Source organism: Takifugu flavidus, chromosome 5 (assembly GCF_003711565.1).
Source record: "Takifugu flavidus isolate HTHZ2018 chromosome 5, ASM371156v2, whole genome shotgun sequence".
Taxonomy (NCBI): Eukaryota; Metazoa; Chordata; class Actinopteri; order Tetraodontiformes; family Tetraodontidae; genus Takifugu; species Takifugu flavidus.
In genome coordinates this window covers 1,840,215-1,858,099 of record NC_079524.1, presented here as the reverse complement: position 1 = coordinate 1,858,099, position 17,885 = coordinate 1,840,215, and the positions used below count along the sequence as shown (strand labels likewise).

General features: G+C 48.1%; 1 protein-coding gene across 16 annotated transcripts in view; it reads right to left on the bottom strand.

Annotated features, from left to right (window-relative positions):
* The window catches only part of mef2cb (myocyte enhancer factor 2cb), a 62,148-nt gene that overhangs the window by 28,187 nt on the left and 16,076 nt on the right, over nucleotides 1-17,885 (bottom strand). For 15 of the 16 annotated variants that reach the window (XM_057031754.1, XM_057031757.1, XM_057031759.1 and 12 more), the window contains one exon: nucleotides 4,895-5,092. In XM_057031754.1, coding sequence (XP_056887734.1) covers nucleotides 4,895-4,948 — 54 coding nt within the window. In that variant the 5' untranslated portion in view covers nucleotides 4,949-5,092. Of the gene's footprint in view, nucleotides 1-4,894; nucleotides 5,093-16,290; nucleotides 16,310-17,885 lie in introns of those variants that run through there. The other variant, XM_057031755.1, reaches the window with a different exon arrangement.

Genomic DNA, 17,885 nt, shown 5'->3' with positions numbered 1-17,885 from the left:
CACAAATATAAATCCTCCTGTCTTAAATGAATGGATGTCAGATCATTAGCATCGACATCAAGATTGATACTTAGGCAGAAGCTTTGAAGATGCATTTCTAGTATTATCTATTCACCCCTGTCCTCTACAGCCTTGTCCCAACAGAGATTGAGACACACTCGTCTAAAAACAGCCCTACCTTTACATCAATTTGATAAACTCTGGCTCATTTTTTGGTTTTAAATGATTATTAAATCATAACTTTCTTTTGGCAAAAGGAGACAAAATGGCCAGGATGAAAAAAAGATGATTAAGTGAAATTTAAGGAGGTATCGTGCTTGATTCTCTGCCACATGGGTGAGAGGAGAAAGAAAGGAGGGAGCAAGAAGGAGGAGGGGAGGACAAAGAGGGGGTGGACACACAGGAAGCACATTTGTATGCATTTCCTCTCATAACAGGAAGAGGCCAGTGGCTTCCCCTTCACAATGGCTTCGCTTCTGCTTCCCACCTCCTGCCTGCTTCCCTGGGGGAGGAGGAGGTGGAGGAAGAGGAGGAGTGGAGAGTCAGACACCAGAAAACTGCTGGTTAGCAAACCAAACATGGCAGTGCACGCACGCAAACACACACACATACAGGACAGCTTTGGAGAGCGTGATTAGTCTTGCGTCAAACACTTATCCCATTGTCAGGATCCAAGCAGGAAGACACGGGCTTACGCAAAAAGGAATGAGTGGCGCTCAAGACCTGGGCCTGAACTCTGCTTCACAGCCAATGACGCTGTTAAGAGGGGCATTATGATAAAAGAGGCTTTGTCCTAGCCTTCATGCATGCTCTTCTCCCCTAAACACCCCACTTATCATCCTTTTCTCTGCGCTTTCACCATTCTGCCGGACCAGGCAGCACCATTCAAACATGTCGTCATTCAAGTTCTACATTAAGCAGCAGCAAATGACCAGGGCTGATGAGGGCGTGTTCATCACGCCAGTTTTAGCCACAGTTGCTGGTGTCAAATACGCAGCGTCTCCGATTGTTCTCATGGCCCAAGCTTGTAATTACGTTTAAAGACGACATGGAAATGGCTGCCCAGAGACTTCTGCGTGCTCCTGTTTATGCTGAACAACCGCAGCTGAAAACAGATACACTCAAGGGCTAAAAAAAAGTAAATGTTACACTGCACGTCCCGAGTTAGCGGCCGGGGACGGCAAAAATAACTCTGTTGTCACTCATTTGAGGTGGACAAACATTTGCCACGTCATGAAGCCTCTCATGCTCAAAGAATACTGTTCAATCAAAGAAAGCTGATTTGGCTGAGTTCTTTCCCATTTTGGAACATTAATTACATTTAAAACTAATTAATGAATAAACTAACTCGCTGCTATGCCTTTGGTGTGAATTCTGCTAAAATGATACATGTGACACGTGACAAATAGGCTTCTTGTAGACTTTTTTCCTGTTGGAGTGTCAATGACACAGTGACATGAGCCTGGAAAATAAACCACATGATGAACATGTGATGGAGACGCAGAGCAACAATTACAAATAAATATTTAAATCAAGGCAACAGCGTGAACGTTGAGCGTAGCAAACGTCTCAAACGAGGCCTCATGGAGCTGAACATATGACAGGGATGAGCGCTACTCGCTGGAGGAAAAGGAGGGAGATGGCAGAAGGTGGGAAACAGGGAATTAGAGGAGGGGAGCAGAGGTGAGCAGCTACCCTGTGGGCCTCATTATTTTCCTGCTGTTAATTTCACTTGCATTTTCTCACCCCTGAGCTGTAGATTGGAGGGGAGAATGCTCTCTCTCTCTCTCTCTGTCTGAAACTAAAGAACCTGATTCTAGTAGTAATTTAACAAAGTAACAGAACAGATGCAACATAGAGAAGAAGACTAAGAGCATCTGGGGGGGGGGGGGGGGAGTGGAGGGGGTTGTTGCATTTTATCGCCTCCCAGGCAAAGTGCATGTCATGATGTTGTTTGTGGGAGCTGGGAGATCCTGTTGTTTTACTTCCTGTCACTGATGACCCAATCCATGTGTAACCTTTGGCCCTGGGTCCCTCCCCTCTCAGAAACCACATGCTCCATACAAACACACATATACACACAGATTTGCACAAACAAGTCATCCTAAATTAAGCCCAGCGAGTGTACTGGCTGGAGAGGTAACACTAATTAGACCCAATTGCAGTAAATTAGTCCAACTCCAGAGAGATACATGTGTTTCAGATGTGTACACGTGTTTACAAGAACGCATTTGACTCCTCTCCACTGTGCGTCTGAGCGCGTAATCTGTCTTAAATCTTGACGTGTGTGTGTGTGTGTGTGTGTGTGTGTGTGTGTGTGTGTGTGTGTGTGTGTGTGTACTCGCACACGTATACCTGAGCATGCATCCTGTATGGTCGGTGTGTGTGCGTGCTTGTGTGTGCTGTTATACTGACTTGGGCAACAGACTCCACTCTCTGTGTGCAGCCCGTGGGTTTATGGCACAGGGGGCTCTTTCATGTGACCCAGACTGGGAGAGGGTTTGAGTGGTCAGGGGGCTTGGAGCCAGGGCTCGCACACTGCTGCCCACTGTCCGGAGCTCCGGGCAGCCAGTCAACGCCAGGGAGGCCTGGTCTTTTTGCCCCCGCTCTGGGAAAGTGTTTCACGGCCCGGGGGTGGCAGCCCGAAGTGGCCGCCCAGAGAGAGGCAGGACCTCTGCCCACGACGATGGTGCTTCTAGGGGGGCAGCAGTGCAGCCCTGTAGGTGGCAAGATGGTGTTGACAGCCACACAGAGTGGTGCCACTCCAAAGAGAGCTGAAGTGTTTGGAGAGTTTGCCGACTGTATAGCTTTAAATAGCTATCAGGGAGAAATGTGGGCGCAGAATGGTTTTTAGACATATTTTTATAAAATGTTCAATGTATTTCTTTTGACAAACTATAGAATCAACAATGTGGTGTATATATATAAATATAATGTGTGTATATCTGGAGACTGGAGGGCTAGAGGACACATGTTTACTTGAGGTGGGATGTGACACATTCTGTGAAGAAGGAAGTGAAAATATTCAAATGAATTGATCTTTTTCTTTTTTCGAAGATGTTTCTGTGTCTTGTGACCCTCCCAAAGCCTACAAACAGTGGTGATGTCACTCCTGTAGGCCACGGGTCGAATGACCGAATGCTCTCTGGATGCGGTGTTTTCCACATGACTTGATGATATCATGTCACTCGGTTGAACAAACGACAAACTGTGATCAGATCAAAACAATAAAATCCAGCGATATATTGATCTTCCTTTCCCTGAACCCTGTCCCCCCCCCCCCCCCCCCCCCCCTTTCCCCCCCTGTAAGCAAAGCCCGGATATCTTTGGCATCGATTCCCCTCAGGTGTCCTTCCTGTCTCCCTCTTTCCCTCCTTATCCGCAGGAGCCGGAGCGCCTGGTGCAACTGGCGGGCCTGGGCTGGGCTGGGATGAGGGAGACAGTCTGAGATAACAGAGAGAGGGAAGCTTTGGTGTTGCAGCAACATGATCGCTTCGGTCCTCGTGTAAACTGTGTGACCTCCTCCCCGTTCCTCCTCCGCCTCCAGTCGGACTTTCAAAACAAATACTCCATTGTTTTTATTTATGCACTCTGTCACGACTGGAATTTTCTTCCTAATCTCAGGTCCGCTCGCATTCCCACCCCTCTTACTTCCAGAAAACACACTCGTTGAGGTGAGTCACGACAGGGGTCACAAATCTACTTCAATTACTCCTCCACTATCGACTAATCGATTCCTCGAGTCTCTTGGTGTCATTTCCTCCTGGCTGTTAATGACTGTGTTTGATAAAGCGGACTGTGAGGACACGGCAAACACCGGCTAAGCGGTGTTCTGTGTTCAGACAAGGTGAGTGTGTGTCTAGATGTGTGTTTGACCTGTGATCTAGGGGCCATGTCAGTAGCGTATGGATCCAATTGGCCTGCCAGGAAGCTGACAAAGTGTCAGTGGTCAGTCGTGCCACAGGAAGTGATCAATTGCGCGCCTCGAGGGCAGTGAGAGAGCCCCTGTCTCTATCTACTTCCTGCCAAAGACGCCGTCTGGATGAATCACGTACAGAAGTTGTTCTTATTCTTCCAAGTAAACCAGCCACTTGTAAACGGTGTCCTGCGTTTATTCAGTTGCTAGTCTGGTTATTAGAATAAGAATTTGAAGAAATCTATGTGTTGTGTTATGTGATTTATGGCAGATTTATGGCAACAAAAACACCGATTCAGCAGCGCTTCCTCTCCGCCCCTGTTGGCCTAATCCAGCGTGCTACTTTCAACGTCTCATTTCTGCGTACTTATTTGTGTTTTCTCCTGTCCTGCCACACTCTGCCCAGTAATATTCCACTCCCTGCGAGCTAAACTGGCAAACAGCATCCGACACCACCCGCGAAAGCGGTGATAGTGTTAAAATGATTCAAAGTGATTTTCAGCACTAAAGCGACACTTTAAGGTTGATAGTTGCTTAACTGAATGCTCGCATCCTTGCATTGACACACTTTTCTCTTTCTCCAATGTATCCAGTTTATTACAAAGAGGAGGAGGGGAGGGGGGGTCACTCCTGCACATGAATAGTGTCAGTGCACAATGTAGCATGGGCGACCCAGAAAGCCCTTTCCTGGTTGGATTCCTTGACTAGCTACACTGTGGCTCTCGACCCCAGACGACCCAGACTGAGACTGGAGTAAGCCATCTTGGGCTAAACGAGGCTCCTTAATAGAAATGTACCATTAGAAAGCCAAAAGAATCCCAGCCTCCTCTGTGGCACCCAGTCCACACATTGCCCAGACTCCCAGAAGACCTTCACTGGTGAAGGCCATGTGGGGTGCGGGGCGTTTTGCCCACCACCCCCGCTTTGTCCTCCCCTCCCTCATCCTCATCCATCCTCCCCATTCCCCAGGGACTTTACCTGTCTGTTGCGTTCATCCATAATCCGCGTGATCTGAATCTTTTTCCTCCCCATCGTCCCCGTCTCTTTTTTCTCTCCTCCTTTTCAAGAACTTTATGCTTTTCTTCTCTCTTCTTTTCTTCACTCGTCTGCTCTTCCCTTTTCAGTCACTTTCTCTGCTATTTGTTCCAATCAGCTCAAAGATTCCAGCATCCGTACCTGCAAGAAAGAAGAGGGGAGGGGGAGGAGGGCGGGGTGAGCATTAAATGAAATGAAATATGGCAAAATAGGGAGGGAAAAAAAATAATAAAAGTGGCATCATGGCAGCCACAAGGGAGGGTGAAGAAAGACAAAGAATCTGTCAACAATGTTGTGAGAACGGCTGTTTTTCACTGTCGATATCATGCAAATCAGTTTCTGCAGGGTTTTTTTTTTTCGTTTTTTTTTTCCCAGGCAACCAACTATGAGAGGAGACAGCGCTGTCAGGATCTCGCTTCGTTCACAGAGAGTTTGACAGTGTTTTGGAAGTGCCACTAACTTAAATGCTCTAATCACCAACACTGTAACATTACCTCCAGACTGAGAAATACATTTTGTTTCTTCCCACGAAATGCACTGTATTGACAGTGAGACTGCAAGGCACCGTCCCCCCCCCACCAAATCTACCTGCAGCTCATCTCCAAACTGGCAGATGGGAATTGTGAGACACGCTACCAATGCACAGTTTTTCTATGTTCTAGTGAAACAATGTCAAAAGAAGAAGCAAAAATAATTCCAAAAGCATTAAGAGGTAGAGAACAGAGATCTTTTGTTTTAATGGCTACAACAATATTAATTGAAATGGAGACACTGGATGCCAATGAGCTAACCCAAAAAGCAGCAGAATGCACCTCAGCGGTTGCATGTGTGCAAACAGTGAGTGTGTGTTTGAGAAGTGGAGGCAGGCCGCTGTTGAGCTGGACAGAATGTGCAAAGATGAAAGCAATACTGTGAAAAGTTGGTGTGACTGTGTGTCCGTATATGCGTGTGTGCATGTGTGTGTGTGTGTGTGTGTGTGTGCGTCTGTTCCTGTGTGGGTTTGGCTAAGCCAGAGCTCCAGTGCATCTCTCCAGAGTGCTAAAGTAGGCCAACCCAATCTATCTCAGGGAGGAGCAGAAGAACTGTTGTTGTGTTTTCTTTTGACAGTAGAGGTGATAACGTCCCTCGTTATGCAAATGAGCATCCCATTATTTAAGCTCAGTGCAATGCAGGGGAGCTGTCAGCGCCGTCACATAAAAAAAAAAAAATCCTGCATCTACCCTGCCTTTTTTTTCTACTTTCCCCTTCTTCTCTCTTCTCTCCTTTCTGAAACAGCTTTCCGGCACCTGGCAGCACAAGCATCAGACATTGATGTGGAAGACGACACCGCTTCACCAAAAGACACGTCAGTCTCAGTCTCTCTATCACTCTCTCTCTTTCTTTTCTCTCATGCACCCTTGCTCTCTCGCTCCCGTGCTCGTAGTGCGCACATACGTGCACATCACCCTTCTTTCCTTCTCCTTGTGCTCTAAGAAAGAGAAAGCACAAGAAACCTCTAAATGGCGAGAGGGGAACGCGGCACATCATCATGGACTCGACCTTCTTGTTGGACACTGATAATCGCGAAGGCCGCCGGCTAACGACGTGTTTGCTCAGGCCCGAACATTTTCAACCACGCCGCAATCATTATAATGTAAAATTCTCTGACATTAACTTCCATCAATTAAAATCAGAGAGACAATAAAATATGAACAATGATCAAATAAATCACAAAAAAAGAGCCTTCCTTAGTTGATGGGTAGAAATACGCCCACTTGCCTCATTTGGCAGTTAGGACAACAGCCAAACTACGCATCACAATAACAAGATCTAAAATAAAGGCATGGGAAGGAGGGGGGGGGGGTATCCAAAACACTTTAGCATCACTGTGTGCACACATACCCATCCACAGTCAGAAAAACAAAGAGCTGCCCTGTGGAGGACAACAAAAGAGGGATGTTGTCAGACAAATGAGGATTACAAGCCAACACCAAGGCGCTTGGCACAGGACAGCCAGACAAGGATATCAATCAAGTCAGTGTACCTCAATCACAGGCTGACAGCATCAACCCCTCCCAGCCTTTGTACTCCACACTATCCGGCCCGGGCACGGCTCCAAACAAGGAGGCGTTACCTATGTGATCCCTGCCTCCTGGCCTCCACCTCCTCCTCCTTCCTCCCACAGCCGACTGAGCAGAGCAGAACCTCTCAATGTCAACAACCACTGGGGCAACACCTAAGGCCTTACGTAACATTAATGCTAAGACTAAGCTCATGTCCTGAACATTTAATCCCTGCTTTTGGCTCCCGGCACCTGCCAACGCTCCCCGAGGTGAAGCTTTGCCGCCGCTCAGCCCCTCATCGGTGCCAGCCTACACGCCACCCCATTCATTCTCACTTTTTACCTCGTTTGCCTCCTCCTACACAATCATACTGTATAAGTTACCATCCCTCTATCCCCACCTCCCTCCCACCTTTCTCACCACCCCCCCCCACTCTTCCTCGCACCCGCCCCCGTCCCATGCGAATGCCAGGCAGCTCCTGGATAAGAACCCACCTCCTCAGCGGGCTCCTTTCCCTCCTTTCATTTATTTCCTTCATGTTGGACAGAGCATCACTTTGACTCCAATGATTTCCAGCAAATCGCACAATCCACACGGCCCTTGTGATAGTAGACAATATTCTGCTGGGTCCAAACCATTGGCTGTGGCATTTTTTATTTTTTTGGCAAATGCTCACCGACGTCTGATTTCGGCGTTTGTGAAAATCACCAGGATGTGTGTCTTAAACAGTAAATCTGTGACATTTGTGTTGCTCCTCTGCACCCTCACACAAACACAAGGAAGCGCTTTGTGCGACGCGAGGCTTTACGTGTGCGGCAGGGGCCTTGGCGCAATGCAGAATTCACAGGGATTGGTTGAATTCCACTCAACTGTTGCGGCTGTCACATCCCAAATACCTGGAGGGACTGCAATTCTCAGCAGGAATTTCTCACAGGGGAGCGACACTGACACTTACCTCGACAGGGCAGATGAGGTGAGAATGAAACAAGCAGAGGGATGAAGACGCACAGCAAGAGAGAAGAAAGAACTAACAAGCTTATGAGCGCGCATTAAGCCAATTTACTAATCCCAAAGTGGGGCAAAGTAAAAGAAGGATTGAGAGGTGTAAAAGGATGAAAACGCAAAAGGCATTTCCTCATCCTCCGTGTGGATTTTGACTAATGGTATGCTTGCATTCACACCGGCCTGGTAAATGAAGAGAACCTACAGCAAAAGTCTGCTAAGGTCAGAGATCGCGCTCGCACCAAGCAGACAGAAGCAGAGCAAATGCTCTTCGGCTGGTTTTACATCTTCATACGCATGTTACGCTGGAGAGGTGACAATGAGAGAGAGGGAGAAACAGGGAGAAGAGGGGGGAAATGGAGTGAAGCATAAAGAGAGATCTTTTGAAAAGGCACCAGGCCTCTCTAGGGGGAGGGGAAGAGCTGCATCCACGACCCTCCCATCTGTTCAGCAGACGGACGGAGAGAGAGAAGCAGAGAGGGAGGGAGGGAGGGAGGGAGGGAGGGAGGGAGAGATATAGAGAGGGGGGGAGTGAAGGTTGGGGGAGGATGGGAGAGAGGGAGGGAGCAGCAATTCAGCACATAGATCTAATGAGCGTTCTCGCTCTCTTTCAGAAGTGGAGCTGAGAGGACGATGGGAACATATCCACTCAGTGCACCACAAGGCTTGATTCTAGGTCGCTTCACTCCCAAGTGTTTAGTCACTAAAAACTAATATACAGCACATGGTGCTTTTTCATACTCTAATAGATGGTCTGCAGGGTGCTTGCTAATGTGTGTTTTCTGCTTCTTTTGTTATTGAGGACAGACAGTGAAGCTGATTCTTGAAATCATGGGGGGGGGGGGGGGGTGACAAAGAGGAACTTTACCTTGACTAATGGTCAGGCCTACTTTGTCACCTTGAAAGACAGCTGCTGAGATTTAGTCATGAATCAGGAGAGGCGAGAAGAACAGGAACGCCGGTTCCAAGAACAAAAAAAACTGTCTTAATCCAAGAGACAATTTTAGCATTCGTAGAATTTATGATGGAGAAGAAAAGTAGTGTGCATGTGAATGAAACCCGAATTCTGCTGATTCGTACACTCTCAAATTCGACAGCAAATTGGGGAAGGTGATTTATCGTGACAGGATTGGTCAAGTTTTTCCACGAAACCCCGCATGGGCAGTACAGCCCTCTGTTCGTGGTACATCTGCAACACATTTGGTAATAACATGTGTCCTGAAAAAAAATATACATACATGGTAGAACACCAGTATCCCCTATCCTCCTAGGAAATGTGGTTGTGAGGATTTGAAATAACATATTACACTGCAGTAAGTAAACCTTTTAGGAGGTGTATGGTACATTAAATAAACACTCTCTCTTTTTAAATAAACTCCCATTTCCTTGAAGACGAGGGCAAAAAAAAAAAGGTTCAAGACGGTTCTCCAAATACAATCCGAATGTCTGTGCACACTCCCGGTGCTCCATTTTTACTCAGATGCAGGAAGATTTCCTTTCTTTCACTTCACTCAGTGGTTTTTGGAGGTTTCTTCTGATTTTTGCTGCAGCTACATGGCGGCGTGTGTCGATATGAGAACGTGATTTTGTCTTGCCTTGTGCGTGTTTGTGCTTTATTTGGAACTTGTGGCGCACGACACTTTATCTCCTGTCAGGATGGAGGGAGATACACCAACAGAAATGAGACGAGGGGACGGATCCAGCAAAGAAGCGCGTCGATGGCCAGGCAGAATGGGAACAGAAAAAAAAAAAAACCTGTATCAGGTCTCATTGTGCCTCTAATGTCATTACAGGCGGTGACTCCACTATGTGGCACGCTGCACTACCCATCTGTCAGAGTGAGATAGGCAGGGTGACGAATGGCTATCACTGCTACTTCCCTCAACCTCCACCACCCCCGCCACCACCCGTTCTAATGTTTGCGTCTTGTTCCGAGGAAGAAGGGTGACCTAAACCTGGGTGGTAGCCCATGCGTAGGTGGGTCTCTATGGCTCTGGATCTCAGCAGATATTAGGGCTAATTTAACATGTTAGCGGCTAAAGAGATTAGCGACGTGTACATCTGGGGATTAGAGTGATAGCACTGGATCATCTTGTAATGTGTTCATTCCTTTTCTTTAATCCCACAGAGTAGGCTACACCAGCTAAACTTGAATTTAAGAAGCAGCGGAATGTGTGTGAGTGTGTGTATAACAGGGTGGTGGAGGATATGTCTTCACCTGTCTCTCTCCATTAGCTCTCGATTCAGTTGGATCATTAGGGAGGCAGGGACAGTTTTGTGTGTATTCTATTTTCAATCTCTTCATGCCTTTGAACCGAGACACCTGTCTATTGACGAGCTGGGGGATGAGCCGATGGCCCGTGCTTGACAAAAGTTTTACACGCTCCGTCAAGCGTTCGTCACTGAGGATAACATAACGAAATAAAGACTTTCGACAGGAGTGGCGGATCAAGTCCTACACGATGAGCTCTCGCCAACCCCATTTTATGAAGTTAAAGTCTTTAACTTTCAACTTAATTGATTCCTGTTCTAATGAGGGTCTGTCAGTACGCTTCCCCAGTTATCCCTCAACCCAGCAGCTCTGCCCCGGGGGCTTGGACAGAGAGGCAGGAAACACAAAGACAGACAGACAGACAGCTCAGCGGAAGGATGTGACTTCAGCAGGCTCAGACAATCATAGGTGCTAAAGGTGCTTCCTTCCATAAATGTTCACAGAGAATAATTTAAGATTTCACAACTAATCACCCACAGCAGCAGCAGAACACTTCAGGCCTCAAGTCAAGGTCCTTGCAAAGCTGGCCGTAGTTTACTTAACTTTACTTTACTTAGGATCTTTGAAAATGAGACATTTAACAAACAACAATCAAGTCATCTTTAATCTTTTCCAGTTGGTAGACTTGAATTTTTATATATTTACCAGTCAGTATTTTGTTTATTTTGACATAAATTTGAACACACGGTACTTAATGGTAGATTAATATAACCTAATCATATAATGAAACATATCTGACCTAATTCCCCTCCAAATTACTGCTATTTAATGCCTGAACATACATTGCTTTTCTGCCTTTTTAGCAACATATAACAAATTAATCCAAGACAAATAATTTAGTCTGTGTTATTTTTAGCAACCATGTACGTATTTGGTCTTTGACTTCAAATAAAATGAGAAATGAGGAGGTATATTTCTGACAATCGTGCCTTTTATTGTCTAGGAACACTTGGGTGAAATGCATTGCATTTGGGTGGAGATAAAGAAGAGAACATCCCATCGCTGTTCGTTTGGGCAGCTGCACATCTCACTCAGCACCAGTGCACGGGGGCCTTGGGCCACCAGAGCCGCCACGGAGACAGGTAACCATCCATCAGAGCGCGTGTGGAGACAGGTGAGAGCCATCTTTCCATGGCCCGTCGCTGACTTCCCCAAGGACAAAATGACTTGACACAATGCGTCAACCCTGCTCTTTGACTGAAGGCCAAAGGCTGTGAAAGGCACAGCTGCCAGGCCAATGGCGAGAGGACACACACGAAAGTGAGGCAAAGCCAAACAGACAGGGGGGGCAGGGGAGGAAGAGTGGCCGGGGTGGTTAAAAAGACATTCCCGGTCAATTGTTGGCAGCTTTGTGTTGTGACAGTGGCTCGCAGCCATGAGTGCTAAACAAATAAAAGCACCACAACAGCAAACTTGCCACACACATAGGCAAAAAAAAGAAAGGCTCAGGAAAAAGAGAACAAGAAAAGAAAAAGCAGAAGCATAGCGGAGCCACAATTTAGAGGCCGGAAAGGCTGGAATGAATCACCATTTATTGCATTCAGTCTTTCCATGGCACGAGTCTAAGAAGTGGCAATGGACGCGCTAAAGAGTGAAGTCAAGATATTACAAAATGGCCCAGTCCATGGAGGAGAAACGGGAAGAGGCGGGATCCGATGCCTAGCCGCTGTTGCATGTGCAGGCGCTGCCAATTGGGCGGTGATAGACGCCTCCGATGTTGAAATGTAAATAACCCCACCTAAAGTTTCACTTTATCAAGACCGCTGCACTTTCTTTCACTTCTTCCTCCCCACCAGTCGTGCTGCGTCTGTCTGTCTCCCCAGTCAACTACAAAGCCGCGCCACAGGTCATGTTTTCCAGTGCAAACCACCTCCTCAGCTGACACGTCGCCCCGTGCGCTGCGGGTCCCAGGTGTAACCGGCGGCTGACACCGACGGCACGGCGGCAGAAAGGTGCTCGTCTGGGTGCGCGGAAAACTTATTTCTTGACTCATGATTATAAACGATGTAAACAAAAGCTGCATCATAATGAATGGCGCTGTTTGATTGCAGTGTGAACCCTTCAACAAGCACATTCCAGCCCCCACAGGAAGAGCCGGGAGTCATGTCACTAAGAGCACAAGGCGCTGACATATTCACCTAATTATGTTCCCTGCCGCGTATGACAATGTCTCGGGATGTTAGCAAAGTTCTCCACTGGGGGAGATGTGTGTGTGTGCGTGTGTGTCAGAGGTTTGAAACCAAGGCCAAAGGCTTGTTGCCGCGAGGGCCGTGTGCAAGCGAACTTCCTTGCAGTATCGTTCCCAAACTCCCGTTCCCTTGCCTCCTCCCCACCCTCCACGCGTAATATCAACACCCGCCTTCAGAAAAACCAAAAATCCTAGCTAAGACAAACTGCTGATGATTTCATCACTACCCCACACACCTCTTCCTCTCTCTCTCTCTCTCATTGCCACAGCATTCTAATCAGCCTAATTAAAAGCTTTGTTCATTTAGAAATCTCTGATGACAATTTGTTTCACCCTACCCTACAGCAGTGGTGGCTGTGAAGAGAGGAGAATTAAATTTGATCTTCTGACAGCAATTATTAAACGCTCCCTCCTGGCCTCAATTAAGGCCCGCGGGCTAATGCTAACGTGGCTAACCCTCACGCAACCACGACATGCCGCCGCGCTTCCTTTTGATTTTGTCACTGTGCGTGAGTGCGTGCATTTCCTTGCCCACAGAGTTTCATAGGTTTGCTCATGGCTCATTAGCCGTTTCCCTTTTATGGCTGTTTGTTGCGAACTTCCCCATGTGTGCAGAGCGGCAGATCTACAAGGGAGTTGTGGAATTTACAATTGTGCCGTGTCCCGCCGCATCAGCAAATTTCGCTTCAATCGATACTTTTATGTTACGTGAGCCTAAATGAAGCCCCGATGATCTCGTCCCCCTATAGGAAATGAAACACGCTGCTCACCTCGCCGTGAACACAGTCCTGCACCAAAAGCTGCTTTGTAAAAAGGTTTCAGGAACCAGCGAGCCTGTCTGTCGTTACGACACTAATGCCCCGGTCCCAGACCTGCTGTGCCCAAGCCAGAACCACAGCACGGCTTTTGAGTCTTCGCACAGCGTGCGGGTAATTTGCTGAGAAGTAGAAGGTTGCACACTTCAACAAGGATGTCCTTCATAGATTCGACCTTCTGGGTTTTTTTTTTTTCCTCTGGTCCCTGTGCTCTGCTAGGAAACCGAGTAACCTAGATCGGAGTGTAGGGAGAGACAGGGATGGTGACAGACAGACAGACAGACAGACAGACAGACAGACAGACAGACAGACAGACAGACAGACAAGGAAAGAGTGGGCAAAAGGATCAGAAGGACATTTGAAAAGACGAATAAAAACTCCACGAGGACGACGTCAGGGTCAGCGCCGCGACCTGGTTTGAGCTGATTGCTGGTTGCATGTTGTGTCCCTGTTGACGCCGTGCATCATTAAGGGTTGTTCCACCGTTCGTGTTTGTTTAAGAAAGGCTGGTTTAGTTTTTCCAGGCACTTTCCCTTCACCGCACACGCACAACGTTAACAATGTTAACTTGTAGCACACGTTCCATCTATAGTTCATGTCAAATTTGGGTGCCTTCGACCATAAAGAAAGCTAATAAAATCAAAATGCAATCTGCAGCGAAAACTTTTCCGACCTCTGAAATGAATCATTTGGACCTCAGAACTGCTGCCTTTACAGGTCCCAGGGGAGAGCCGGTGGTGGGGTACACGAGGTGAAAGGTTGCACAGATCGCCGAGTGCGTTGTGGTGCACGGCACCTACAGATCGGCCTCTGTTAAGGGGAGTGGCCCCCACCATGGCCCGGGCCGGGCCAGACCCAGCCCAAGCCTTTCATTAGTCATCGGCTGGGTGCCGCGTTTCTTTTTGGAGTGGTTACGGACAAGGGAGGGGGGGGCAGCGAGGTTCTGGCAGTTCCACTGTATTCCACTCCCAGCACCATCCCGACTCGACCTCATCAAAGCGAGCATTCGTAATTTGTCACAGAAAGCAGCCAATTAACATATGTTAGGGGAGGAGGGACCGCGAGGAGAAGGGTGGAGGGGAGGGGAGGGCGAGTGAAAAAGATAGCGTATGATTAAAGAGTCTGCACAGCTGCAGAAAATCAAGACGGCAAAGAGAGGTTTGAAAGAGACCTCAGACCCAGTAATCTGATCAAGCTTCCAGTTACTTAACCTCCAGAAGCCAGAGAAGGAGAGAGAAGAGAGGGAGGGGATGAAATAATAGAGACAAACAAATATTAAATTACTGCTGTGAAGCTACAAGCTTTGGCAGGGTGCCGCTGCGCTCAGGCTGTGGTTAGAATGGGGGGGGGGGCATTATATCGCACGCTGATGACCCCACTCGCCAAAGCATTACTGTCCTTTGACCAAGCGCTATTTTTAGCCCACATTTATGCGTATAACGACATTTACGGTCACGCTAATCTGCCACTATTTCTTTTTTGAAGGCCCGGCAAGTTTTTTCTGCCCCGTTTTCATTAAAACAAAAGGCGCATTTTCATTTTTCGTTGTTCTTTCTTCAAGACAAGAAGGTCTCGGGCAAATACTCACATTTTCAGGTCTTTGCGTTCCGTTTTTTTTTTCTCTTTTTCTTTTTGTGGTTGCTTTTCAACGTGCCGTGTGCGGTTATTTAAAAACGTGCACGCGCCCGCGTGTGCACATATGCGCCTGGTGTTGCTGGAGCTGTTGTAGGAACATCTTGTGAAGTGAATTGTGTGATTTTTTTTCCCTTCCTCCTTGTTGTTGGATACGGTGGCAGGCTGAATGCATTAGTAGAGCGCGCCGCTGCCATTCTGTGTTGTGCCGTCTCTCCGCCACCTCTGCCTCGTCTCCGTACAGCGACTGATCACACGGGCTGACAAGCGAGCTTGGGTCGTCGCCGTCTGCCGCGGCGTCCTCGGCTACGTGGGCTCCGAGTCTTTTAGCGAGCAAACTAAGAGAGGCGGAGAGGAAGCTTGAAACAAATGTGGGTGATTTTAGAATTGAGCGTCAAGTCGTGGGGAAATCCCCCCCCCCCCACCACCACCACCCACCACCACCACCCCACTCCCCGAACAAACAGGCAGCAAACATCTCTGTATTCCAAACGCAGTTATTGGAAAACAAACGCCATCATTATTAAATGAAACCTATTTTCACTCACAGCGGTGGAGAAAAACAGAAGATGGAGGCACAGATGGCCAAGAAGCATGACTATATATAAATCATGACTGTTTCTCTTTCCTCCTCTCTTATCCGAGCCATCGAGCATCAGCTGTTATTTATTTATTTATATTTTCCTATTTGGAAACTAAAGAGTGAGAATGGAGGAGTGCACGAATGTGAGGGGGTGGGGGGTGGGGGGGTCAGATGGGCCACCGCCTTTGGTTCACAAGGCTCCTTCTCTTCTGTCCTCCTCTGTGCTTGACTGGAAGACCTGACTGCCTGGAGCCCCCCCACCCCCCCGCCGCCACCGCCGCCGTCGCCACCATCATCACCGCTCAAATCTCTGTGCTGCGTTCACAGCTGCACCGTTCACATAACCTCGACTGCCCCCTTCTACTCCCCCACCGCCACCCCACCGCCCGGACCAGCGATAGCAGAGCAACCCCCCCTACCCCCCCTCAGAGGCAACAGCTTTTTCCACTTCATGCGTGCACGCCCAGACACACAAGCACACCGACTGGTGGGCACATGGGTTTTTCCTCCTCTCCTTTCCCTTTTTCTCATATCATTCAATTCCTTCCCCTTCTCTTCACCCTGAGAAAAATCCCCTGGACTCATGACCTAATGAAGGCCTGAGAAAGCCCCCCCCCCCCCCCCCCCCCCCACCACCACCACCACCAACACACACAAACACACTCAAAACCAACTCTTAAAACTCCGAACTCCCCTTTCCGTCTCCCTGTGTGACCTGCATCGCAGCTGCGTGTGGGAATTTGTGCGGGCGGGCGCGTTTGTTGGACCGCTGCGCGTGTGAATGTACGCATGTGCACATACATACCTGAGCACGTCAGCACCGCACAGGCTGCGGGATGCGTGCGAGCACGTCACGCACGTTTACTCAACGCACATATCTCTGCTGTGCTCCTGCTGATCCGGAGGGGGGAGGGAGGCGTCTGTGAGCTTCTGCCGCGTCTACTGTGCATTATCCCAAATAAACAACTCATTACACGTGTACTTAACCGAGGGGAGCGGTGGAAGCTAATCCCCGCTATCGTTCCCAGCGTTTCTTTTCCGATTAGGCTACAGGGAAGAGGAGACCAAGAAGGTAGGCTGCTTAGAAGAGGAGGAGGAGGAGGAGGAGGAGAGAAGAAAAGCATGTGAGTCAACTTCCCACACTTAGAGTATCCCAGCACATTATATAGTTCTCTCTCGCTCTCCTGCTACCCTCTTGCCTTCTCTGCTTCCTTCTCCCTGAGGACTTCGCTCTGCTCTTCCTTATTTTCGACCATCTCTCAGAACTGGGTCATCGACGGGCTGCGCGGCAGCATTTTGAAGAACACGGGAGGGAGAGGAGGAAAATGCTTTCTATGAGAACAATCTGCAGCTTTTTTTTTTTTTTTTTTAACAAGCTTATCAAATTAAGCTGTCAAAAGCACATTAATAGCATGCAGCACAATTCATAGAGAAAAAAAATAACAAAACACTTGGGGACAAAAACGATCCTCTTCATCGTCTAAGGAGACAAAAATCTTTCTGTCTTCCTCCGTACAATCACAGGGTCCCCGGGATGACGGGGAATGATTTAACAGATGTATTTCAATGCAGCTTTTTATTTGCAAAAATAAAAATCCTTGAATCTGTTAAGTCACAGATATTTTTATTTTTTACAAACACCTAAGGTAATAAAAGGTGTTGTCCCAAAACCCAAATAATCAAACAAATAACCTGGAATTCCGAATGAAAACGAGCTTGAACGTGGATCAAATCTGTGAAGGCGTATCACCCGACACATGTTGGAAAATAACAGGCAATTCTGCTCTCGTGTTGAGCGTCATTATCGATTTGTGTTCGCACGTTCGGTTTTCGGGGGGCTCTGCGAATCCAAAACTCTCGGCGCTCTCAAAAAAACACGGAGTCCCATCAAGAAGTGAGAGCAGAATGTGAGCAAAGAGAGAAAATTAACACTCGCGGCGCCATTCGCATGGCATATGCCTGCAACACAGAAATGAAATTAACAAGACACCTCGGCGTACACATGGCGGATAGGAGAGAAAACCACCCTGTGACCTTACACTCACGGGCTAAGTGTCTAAAAAAACACAGTTCTCCTTTTGAAGCGCTGCACTGACACCCGTCTGGAAGCCTCGCACGCTGCGTCGAGTTTGTGAAGAGAATCTGTAATTTCCACACTCTGACGGTGTCAGCGGGCCACGCCGCTCATGCTGGACTCTGAGGCTGTTGGCGTTTGACTCCCAACATGGACTCTCTCTCATATCCTCAATTCAAAACCCTATTTAGCCCCCCCCCACCCAGCATATTTGGGCTGCACCGTCGCAGGCCGGAGTGGGATGGATGTGACATGGAGGCGCCGGGACTGTGCAGCAGCGCCAGGTATCCCCCACACTTCCTCGGCTATTTATAAAACCACAAGTC